The 11179-nt window shown below is 40.5% G+C and overlaps 1 protein-coding gene across 2 annotated transcripts; it reads right to left on the bottom strand.

Moving 5' to 3' along the window:
* Positions 1 to 4515: 4515 nt before the first annotated feature.
* srsf5b (serine and arginine rich splicing factor 5b) lies at positions 4516 to 11071 on the bottom strand. 2 transcript variants are annotated; one of them, XM_084090975.1, is made up of 8 exons: positions 10442 to 11071; positions 10087 to 10215; positions 9302 to 9372; positions 9053 to 9190; positions 8324 to 8393; positions 6709 to 6782; positions 6407 to 6514; positions 4516 to 5680 (listed from the first exon to the last, which is right to left on the bottom strand). In XM_084090975.1, exons 2-8 carry the CDS (start codon positions 10210 to 10212, stop codon positions 5419 to 5421), a joined length of 849 nt encoding a protein of 282 aa, XP_083947101.1. In that variant the 5' UTR covers positions 10213 to 10215; positions 10442 to 11071; the 3' UTR covers positions 4516 to 5418. The 2 variants fall into 2 exon arrangements, with proteins under 2 accessions (XP_083947101.1, XP_083947102.1); XM_084090976.1 differs by having other exon boundaries at positions 10087 to 10212; positions 10442 to 10570.
* Positions 11072 to 11179: the final 108 nt, after the last annotated feature.

The following is an 11179-nucleotide window of genomic DNA, read 5'->3' as shown; positions in this document are numbered from 1 at the left end:
TCTTTATGGGTAAGAAGGACGGAGGCTTGAGGCCCTGCATCGATTATCGTCATCTCAACTCTCAAACCGTCAAATAGTTATCCCCTTCCTCTGGTCCCAGCTGCCTTGGAGCAGGTGCGTGGGGCTCGCATATTTTCGAAACTGGACCTTCGGAGTGCATACAACTTGATCCGTATACGGCATGGAGATGAGTGGAAGACAGCGTTCGTCACCCCATCTGGCCATTATGAATATCAGGTTATGCCCTTCGGGCTGTCCAACGCTCCAGCGGTCTTCCAAGGGTACATGAACGAAGTGTTCCGTGAGTACCTCAACCGCTTTGTGATTGTCTACATTGACGATATCCTCATCTATTCATCTTCAATTGCTGAACACCATCATCATGTCATTCAAGTACTAGAGAAACTGAGAGAACACAAGCTTTACCTGAAATTGAAGAAGTGTGAGTTCCATATCACCTCTGTTCAGTTCCTGGGTTACATCATAGATCAGCATGGTATCCAGATGGACCAGAGGATGGTGGAAACAATCCAAGACTGGCCATTACCTACATCTGTCAAAGGACTTCAAAGATTCCTCGGTTTTGGAAACTTCTACAGAAGATTCATCAAGAACTACAGTCTCATCAGTGCTCCTCTCACATCTTCATTAAAGAATCGACCAAAGTCTCTGTCCTTGAATCCCACAGCTATCCAAGCCTTCCATCGCCTCAAAGAAGTCTTCACGACAGCACCAATCCTCATCCATCCCAATCCAGAACTTCCTTTCATCGTTGAGGTCGATGCATCTTCCACTGGGGTTGGAGCGGTGCTGTCACAGCGGCAGGGTGAGCCTCCCAGACTCCATCCATGTGCCTTTTCCAAAAAGCTGTCCCCGGCGGAGCAAAACTACGACATCGGCAACCGGGAACTGCTAGCCATAAAACTGGCTTTAGAAGAATGGAGACATTGGCTGGAGGGAGCAAATCACCAGTTCGAAGTAATTACAGATCATCGCAACTTGGAATATCTTCGTGAGGCAAGAAGATTGAATCCTCGCCAGGCCCGCTGGGCACTCTTCTTCACTCGATTCAACTTCGTTGTTACTTACCGTCCAGGAAGTAAGAATTGCAAGGCAGACGCTCTTTCCAGACTCCATCATTCATCTTCAGAGGACCTCAGTACTGAAACCATCCTCCCTCCAGCCTTAATCCTCAGTCCCATTCTCTGGCAAAATCTCAGCAAATCTCTCAGGAAAATTCTCGCCATCCTGCTCCGCCGGGAGGTCCAGAAGGGCGTACTTTCGTACCTCAACATCTTCGTACTCCCCTTCTGGACTCTGCTCACACAGTTCCGGGCTCTGGACATCCAGGTAGCAAGCGTACCCTCTCGCTCCTCAGTCAGCGGTACTGGTGGCCGTCCATCGGTCTTGTCTCCAGGTTCGTCCGTGGCTGCTCAGTCTGAGCCATCACCAACACTCCCAGGAAACTACCTGAGGGTAAACTTGTGCCACTACCTATACCCAGACGCCCTTGGTCACACATCGGAGTGGACTTCATGACTGACCTTCCTAGATCCGGTGGATTTACCTGTGTGCTCGTCGTTGTGGATCGATTTTCCAAAGGCTGCAAGCTGATACCTTTACCTGGTTTACCCATGGCTTTAGAAACAGCTGAAGCATTGTTTCATCATGTATTCAGAAATTTCGGCATTCCAGAAGACATCGTTTCGGACAGGGGACCCCAATTCATCTCCCGGGTGTGGCACGCCTTCTTCAAGCTCCTCGGGGTCACTGTCAGCCTCTCTTCAGGATATCATCCGCAGACCAACGGCCAGACTGAGCGGAAGATTCAGGAGATAAGATGTTATCTGCGAACTTATTGCCACCAGTACCAAGACAGCTGGAACTGATACCTCCCCTGGGCGGAATACGCTCAGAATTCCCTCACTCAGCGTACCACCGGGCTCACCCCCTTTCAGTGCTTCCTCGGATATCAGCCACCTCTCTTCCCTTGGTCGGGTGAGCCCTCGGAGGTTCCAGCTGTCGACTTTTGGTTCCATCAGAGCGAGGGGGTATGGGACTCAGCTCATGTGCATCTACAACAGGCAGTGCGGAGGCACAAGGATCAAGCGGATCGTCTACGAGCCGATACACCCCAATACCAACCTGGTCAGAAGGTGTGGTTATTGACGAGGGACATTCGCCTCCGCCTGCCTTGCCGTAAGCTGAGTCCTCGATTCATTGGACCTTTCACCATCCAGAGGCAGTTGAACGAAGTAACCTACAGACTCACCCTTCCACCTCAGTACAAGATCTCTCCTTCCTTCCATGTCTCTCTCCTCAAACCCTTCACTGACCCAGTCTCTTCTGTTCCCTCAGATTCCACCTCGGATGACGTGCCTCCTCCTCCCGTTCCTGTGGAAGAAGAGGCCATGGTGGGGGTGGGGGGTGGGGGTACTGTCAGGATTCCATCACCATCTCCTTCCACTCATTCCCTCACTCCACCCACTCAGTCATTCACACGCTCATTGTCACCTGATTACTAATCACCGTCACCTGGACCTCATCATCAGTTCACCCATATATACCTGCTACAAACATTCAGTCATTGTCTGATCTCGTCTACACATGACACAGACTCTCTGCCATACTTACCTGTATACCTACCTTCGATCCCGATCTTCTCAGCCAGTCACCATTCCGTCTTAATCTAAGGAACTCCTTCATCATCATCTGCAAGAGAAAGAGAGAGAGAGACTTGGTTACACTTCAGTTAAGCTATCATCTGAAATTCAACTTACTGTTTACTCACCTGTTTCGCTGTACCAATCCATTCTGCAAATTAAAGCATTTAACTTACCATTCTGTCTGCTTCGTCTATGCCAAACCTGACAAAACTAAAGTCATACCCTAATAAAACAGAACTTTTCAGAATTTAGTACTGGAGTATTATTATTATTATTTTCTAGTATAAGTTTAAAAAGTAGCACTTTTCATCCAGGTTATGTGTGCAGGCATTGTGCACCGATAACAGTGCATATTGTCATATAGTGGGGTTCATTTTCACAGTAAGAACACACTGTTTATTGACCTGTTTTATGTCAAATAAAAACAGGTCCGCTTCGCGTCGGGGTCCTGATCAGCCTGTCGGGGTTGTACTCGCTATAACAACCGCCTCACTCTACATTGTCCCGCTTATTACATGGCTACCTAATAAATAAATAATTTGACACAAAATATTGATTTAAAAAGGAGTTTATTGATTTAAAAACGATTGTATTGCTTCCGCTAAAGAAAATAGTCCGTTCCGTATAACACACACCGTTGCCATGAAAAACAGAGCGTTGCTATGGATGCAGGATTCTATCCGTAGAGACGGAACGGACTATTTTCTTTAGCGGAAGCAATACAATCATTTTTAAATCAATAAACTCCTTTTTAAATCAATATTTTGTGTCAAATTATTGATTTATTTGGTGGGTAGCCATGTAATAAGCGGGATAATGTAGAGCTAGGCGGCTATACAACCCCTTCAGGCTGATTCAAGACCAGTCAGCCTGCCGGGGTTGTATTCGCTATAACAACCGCCTCGCTCTACATTATCCCTTACATAACAGACCGCATTCTACATTAGAATTCAACCAAGCCATGTAATAAATATATATTTATATATATATAAATAAATAAATAAATATATATATATATATATATATTGCCAGCTAGAGTTAAATAAAAACATCTTCCACACCTATTTAAACTGTAGCAAAAATTAGACATTTGAAAATGTTAAATGCAAGAATGAGCACAGACTTTATCTTAACCACCCCAAAAGGTATATCAATTTTATGAACTTACAGAACTACATTTCTGGAGGACTGATCAGTTGTCGTGGATGGTAATTCGACCTACCTACCAATCAGTCAATCTATCAGTCTTTTTATTTATTTTTTCTAAAGACAAAAAATTACAAATCCTAAAAACTGTCCACAACAGTGATAAGAGCAGCTGAAGAAACTAACAGACCCTAACACGGGATCCCAGAGTTTAAAAAAAGTTGAAAGAAAGAAAAAAGACGAGGAATTTGGGGCCAAAGTACAGTGGGTGCTGGGGCTACAAAGAGTGAAAGATAAACAGTGGAGCAGAAAGTACACTTTTTTTTTTCTTCCTACTTGAAAAACAAAAGAATCAGCCTGAAAAGTTTCTTCAAAGTGTCCAATTACATGTGGTTGCTCAACAGCACAAACGTGACTGCTTTTTCAGCTGCCTTGAAACAGGTGCCATATTTTTTATTTGAATATCACCATAGGCATTTAATAAATCTATTCAATACATATCTAAGACATCAAACAAAATATGCAGAGAACAAATGACATCTTGAAGGAGTCTGATGCTTAATTTTTTTTAAACATTTTTAAACAAAGTTGCAACTTGCAATAATACCTTCATGTTAACAATAAATGTGTATTTTTTTTTAACAAACAATATTTATGTATAACGTGTAACGCTTTTGAGCTTTCAGATGAACGACTGACCTCATTACTAACATCTTTTTGGGGAATTTATTATTATTATTATTTTTTTACAGTGCTACACAAACTTTATAAACGTTCAAAAACATTTAATTAATATTTATATCATGGTACAGAAACGTGACTCATATTCCAAATGAATGATTAACATGCATCAAAACATATCCAGACAAAGCCGGACATTGATTCAACATGATCTGAAAAAAAAAATACTCTTAAGCATGAGAGTTTACAATACATAGAAAATATGGCATATTAAAATCTCATCCCCTTTTGTGAAAAAAAGAATGAGAAAATGCATGGCAAAAAAAGCTAAATTTAATCGTTCAAACAAATGCAACATTAAAATGTGTATACACAATGAGAAATCAAATGCGTACATATGAACAGGCTGGTATATAAAACATGGATTCACAAATGTGTAACAAGATCTCTTTATTCATGCAGCGTGAAGGGAACTCAGATAATTCTTTGACTTCTTTCATTACAATTCAAGCATCTACATTACAAACAATTTGCATTATTCATAAAACCCTAATTACAAATCTTCAGAACACAACAAAGGGTCAAACTTATTGAAAACAATCATATTTAATGGTTTGTCCATGAATATGTTTATACAATTAAAGAATCTCGACAGAAAAAGCAGAAATCAAACCTCACTCTGTATGTAGTGATAAAAAAAATAATCACAAAAAACCCATTTGAGACATGAACTTAAAAACCCCCCCCACCAAAAAACAGCTGTATAGTCCTGATTTAAATGGACTCTCCAGTCAAATACCTTTAAATTAGCAACAGAGCTGTGAAAACACTGGCATGGAGAGAGGCCTAAATTGATCAAAGGTAGGAGAATATTGCTGCGATAAACTTCATCAGCCGCTTCCCTCATCATGCAGTGCAGCAGCATCTAATGACGGCTGTCAGCGGACGGGGAACGAGACGGCGGGGGGCGCTGCGCTGGGGTCGGCGGGGATGCGGATTCAGCTCGCGCTGCTTCCTTGGGCCGCACAGGAGAGGGACTGGCTGAACGGGACCGACTTCTTGAGTGGTTATGTGATTTGGGGCTGTGGGAACGGGAGCGGCTACGAGAACGTGATGCGGATCGCCCTCGTGAACGAGAACGAGAACGAGATCGAGATGAGCTATTCGAGCGAGACCGAGTTCTGGATCTACAGGACAAGAGAAAGCAAGAGGAAAATCAATTAATGAATCTATCTGCACACTATTGTTCAAGAGTTTGGGGTTGATGAGATTTGTAAAAAAAATATTTTCATCTCTTGTTCTCACCAATGCTGCATTTATTTAATTAAAAATACAAATACAACGTTTTGTTTATTCCTGTGATGGCAAAGCTGAATTTTCAGCAACCATTACTCCAGTCTTCAGTGTCACATGTCAGCATTTGGTGCTTTAAGAAACATTTCTTATTATAATCACTGTTTTTCTGTAATTCATGCATTTTTTCATGTTTCTTTGATGAATAGAAAGTTCAAAAAAGCATTTATTTATTTATTATTATTGAAATAGAAATCTTTTGTAACAAAAGTCTTTACTGTCAATTTTGAACAATTCCATGCATCTTTGGTAAAAAAAAAAAACCCTCTCTCTATATTATATATATATATATATATATATATATATATATATATATATATATTTTATATATATATATATATATATATATATATATATATATATATATATATATATATATATATATATATATAAAGACTGAACCCAAACTTTTGAATGATACTGAACAAGTATTAGTAATAAAATAATTGTAGCAATTATGAAAATCTTATATTTATTTAGTTTTATACATAAATGTTTATTTTTATATTCATTTTTTATATTGAAAAGATTATTACATGCTAAAAACAAAAATAACTCACTTTTTCCTGGACGCCTCAACAAGTTTGATTTTCCTTCCATTGATCTCTTTCCCAGACAACTTCTCCATGGCATTTTTTAGATCATTATGGCTGGCAAACTCAACCACACTGTAGAAAGATAAAAGTATTACATAAAACATTCAAAAAGTAATGCAATATCAATTTAGATTCAATCCATTATTTGTCTTCATTGTGATATTCAACCATTTAACATTACATATATCTACAGCTACTGTAATTCATTGAATTCAAAAAAAAAAAAAAGACTGGGAGAGTAACAGGAAAGAAAACAGCCAGCTCACCCTTCATTAAGCTTTGGCCGATGGGCATCTGCAAAAGTAACCTCTCCAGCTTGTCTCATGAAATCCTTTAAATCCTACACACAGTACAGCAGCATTTTGTGTTAGCTAGGTAACTTAGATGAGCACACTTACACGTTTTATGAAGTATCAGGGTAAATTAACTATCAAAGTTGGGGTCCGAGAACTTCTCAGATCTTGCTCAAGCCTGGACCATGTTCAATATGCTACATATAAACATTAAAATGAAGTTGAAGGGAAGAACACTGCAGCACACGGATAGATTTGAAACCAACAAAAAGCGAAGCCAAGCGGCCACTCTACTTAAAGCTTTGAGAAATGCCCAAACATTGAGACACAAAAGACTTTGTGTTTGCACATCACCAAGATGAATGGGTTCTAGAATGAATGAAGTAGTGGCGTAGTAATCAAGGGGACAATGATGACCTGGGAAGTTTTGGCTTGCAATGCTGTGACAAAAAGCGAAGCCAAGCAGCCAATCAGCCTTATTTCATGTTCTTTCGACTCTATTTAAAGCTTTGTGATGCTTCTGAAATGTGCAAACACAAAGACTTCTGTGTCTCTTCGCCAAAATTAACTAGCACTAGAACAAAAAGTGGTGGCGTAGTGATCAAGGGAACAATGTTGACCATGGGTATTTTGGCTTGCAATGCTGTGACATTCCCGGACCCCTGTACTACAACATTGAAGACTAGCAGAGCAACTATGTGGAGCGGCTCGTAAAAAAAGGGCCCCACATTTAGTATAATGTACATTTACATGGCAAATGCATTCTTACCAAAACACAAGTGCATACAGTGTGGAAGTGCACTAGGCCTCCCTCCATCGAACGTACCCTATTTGTGCCGTCCCCTCAAGGGCACCGAGCGTAAACAGCGAGGAAGAGATTATAGACTAATACCTGGGAACGTACCCATCGGGCTGTTTTATCCTCTGCCACGTGTGTGGGACCACCAGAGAGCAGGGTGGGTGAGTATACCGATCGAAGCCTCTCAAATTACCGAACCCCTCGATTGACTGCGTAAGCCAGAGATTCGCTCTCTTTCTCTCTTTCACACGCTCTCTCTCTGCCCCTCTCTCTCTCTCGATCTCTCGCTTTCAATCTCTGTCTCTCTCTCTCTTTCAGCTCGGCACCGTCACAAACCGCGCTTTGTAGCGGCAGCCGCTGCGTCTAGAGCGAGAGGGCATCACTCTCAGAGAGCTCTCGTGCGATCGGCGGAGGTCAACTAGGCGTGGGACACAATGGGAGTGGCTTAACCAGAGAGAGGGACCCTGTAGGGGTTAACTCCACCATTAGCGAGCTCTTCCATACGACACAACAGTCAGGCTGGCAAATAGAGGGGTGAACAATTGGTTAAAACAGAGGCAAAGTGACTTAACCTTACTGTTTCCTCAGTATTATATGACCTTGAATTTGAAAGTAATCTCAGAATGACAACTTCTGCCATTGATTTACATTTAATTGGGTAATAAATCAACTTAACTCTAAATACTCTATCTATGAAGGATTCCTTTTTTTCCTTTTTTTGTGTTATTTGCAGTGTTTGGGAAATCAACTGACTCCCCAAAACATGACAGGAAATTGATGAATGCTCACCTGCCAGCTGACTCTTGACGACAAATTCTCCACAATGAGACGATTCTCAGTGCGCATCGGTGGAGGATTCCTGACAGGTGAAACAGTTAAGAGTCATTGACTTGATTTCTATAAAACACTAAACATTGTATGTTTACACAACCTTACCTGTGCAAATATGACTTTACTGTCACTTTTAATCAATGAAATCTATATTTTCTATATAAAAGTATTAATTTCATTAAAACAAAAAGGAACTCGACCCATATATATCGTTATGTTAAAGGAGCTGTATGTAAGAAATATATTTCAATTAATCATAAAATGGCCCTGATATGTCACTAGACATTAAGAAATCATGTTCATTTCAAATACTTATATCACTGACAACAGTAGTCCGGCCAGGATATTGTCATTTAAAAGTGAAGTTGCAGCCCTCAACTGATGTTGATGTTGTCATGTTGTGTTTTGGCCTGAAGCGCCACCCTCCACCTATCTACCAATCACGAAGTCAGTAGTGTTTCGGCATACGGGTTGCCAGCTCAGCTCTAGTTACCGCAGCTGCAGCTACAAACGTTCCTGCTGGATCCTGCATCCTATCTGGCAACCTCGAGTCAGGGGGGAGGGGAAGGGGATACACCACTCTACAGTAATTTGAAAGTGATTGCAGTACCAGTTTTGGCCACAATCTTACATACGGCTCCTTTAATGTGTAGTAATAAAGTGTATTTAACAAAGATTGACCCCTACCTCCGGCTGTCCTGGGAGCCACGGCTATACCGACCAGGGAAACGTCCTCCACCGCCACCACTACCTCCACCACCGCCCCCACGACCACCACCACCTCGGCCCCCACGCAGGCGGACACGGGCATGTTCAATAGTCACTCTGCAGGAAAAAAGTTATCATACATGTATCAGCTCAGTCTCCTTCCAAGGCTAATATGTAACAATGTGTTGTGAAAACCACTATACAAATAGGCACTGAATTTAATTATACCTCTCATTGCAGAGCTCTTTCCCATCAAGCTCATAAACAGCATCTTCTGCATCTCTTGGATCATCAAATTCCTGAAAAAAATTATTGGGCTTTAGTTTATTTCTCCTAAATACTTGTCCAATTAATATAAGTCCTTTTAGTTTACATTTGTTAATTGCTCATTTTATGAGCAAACTTGCAATTTCATTTGACAATATTATATACATGAACGTTCAAAAGGTTGGGGTCAGTTAGAAATTAATACTTTTATTCAGCAAGGATGTGTTAAATTGATTAAAAGTGACAGCAAAGAGGAGTCACTGATTCTGAATGATCATGTGACACTCAAGACTGGAGTAATGGCTGCTGAAAATTCAGTTTTGCCATCACAGGAATAATACCATTTACAAATATGTTAAAATAGATATTTTAAACATTTCACAACATACATGTTTTTACTGTATTTCTGATCAAATAAATGCAGCTTTTGGGTTCCCCAAAACTTTTGAATGGTCGTGAATTTGAAAATATAGTATTGAAATAAAAAGTAGCCTATATGCTAATAACCTGAAATTATGAACACTTCATTACGTGACTGTCTCAAAACCAGAAGAGCTTTCTATTTAAAAACGCTGTCCATTGCAGACTAGGTTTTGAAACACAGCCCATGTGCTATTAATATATTATTGAGGTTGGACACCTAACGTTACATGCACACATCACAAGAGCTTAAGTCACTATAATTACAATGCAACACAAACAGCATCTGAAATTTGATGAAATTGTTTACGAAAGGCAATACGTACCACAAATCCGAAGCCTCTTTTCAGGTCAATGTCTCTGATTCTTCCATAACCCTTGAAGAACCGCTCGACGTCCTTCTCCCGAGCAGAGGGGTTTAATCGACCGATGAATATACGACAACCGCTCATCTTCTTTAAAACAAATACAAACAAGGTAAAAACAACCGTAATATCCCGATGCTGATATTATTCAAGCGTCAAACACCGACGAAGGCTAGAGGGCCTTCAAGAACCACAACCCACATCCAAAGAGAACTCATTAACTGGCGAATCATTACACAAAACAGTCGGTTAAACAACACAACCCTTAAAAGCTGAATTCAGACAAGTGTGAAGATGCACTGTCTCAGGTACATACCTCTGTTTAATGTTTCTCCTCTGAATGAGAGCGTGTGCGAACAATCCCTTTCACACAAAATGGAGTCAGTCAGTGTAACGTATAGCCGCGAGATGCGAGCGACGCTCAACACTGATCTGAGATCAGTTCAGACACTGCGCTCTACTACTGTGTCAGATACAGCTAATACTCAATAATTTAAAGCATTATGTACGCTATCTACGTGAAAAATAGATCAATTAGTTTAAACTGTCAAATGTAATGATGAAACAGGTAGCCTACATGGTAAGTTAGTAGCTTTTAGTCCTATTTTGTTTAGAAACATCTGTAGTGTCAATATTACTGCCTTTTATTATTATTTACTTTGATACATAATCTGATCTGCCATGTTTATTCCAACCATAACATACGTTATATAGTATAAATGGCCTATACTGCAGCGAATTGTACTTTGATCGGCTGTTTTCAATAAATCAATTGAACCGGTTCACAAAACCAATCAGAGTGATTCACGAATCAGACTGAACCACTGAATAACCGTCAATTTCGACTCATTGAACGGACAACCGCCGCTTTTGGTCCAACTCACCTAAAAAAAAACCCTTCTGGTGGACTATTTAGCTTCTCAGTGAGCTCCATTATAGCTGCAACAAAATTAAGTGTAAAAAAGAAATAACAATCAACAACCTTATTAATCAATTTCGATAATAAACAGCCGGGATGTCAGGAAAGACGAGATAAGTAACCACGTCATGCGGT

The sequence above is a fragment of the Abramis brama genome, assembly GCF_963993115.1.
Source record: "Abramis brama genome assembly, chromosome: 18".
NCBI lineage: Eukaryota > Metazoa > Chordata > Actinopteri > Cypriniformes > Leuciscidae > Abramis > Abramis brama.
This window is presented reverse-complemented; position numbering and strand designations above follow the sequence as displayed.

Coding starts and splice junctions, on each gene's coding strand:
- srsf5b (XM_084090975.1), bottom strand. CDS start 10,212: ATGAGCGGTTGTCGTATATTCATCGGTCGATTAAACCCCTCTGCTCGG. Junction 6,783..8,323: donor CGTCAAGAGTCAGCTGGCAG/GTGAGCATTCAT, acceptor TACTGTGTGTAG/GATTTAAAGGATTTCATGAG. Junction 5,681..6,406: donor GTTGAGGCGTCCAGGAAAAA/GTGAGTTATTTT, acceptor CTTGTCCTGTAG/ATCCAGAACTCGGTCTCGCT.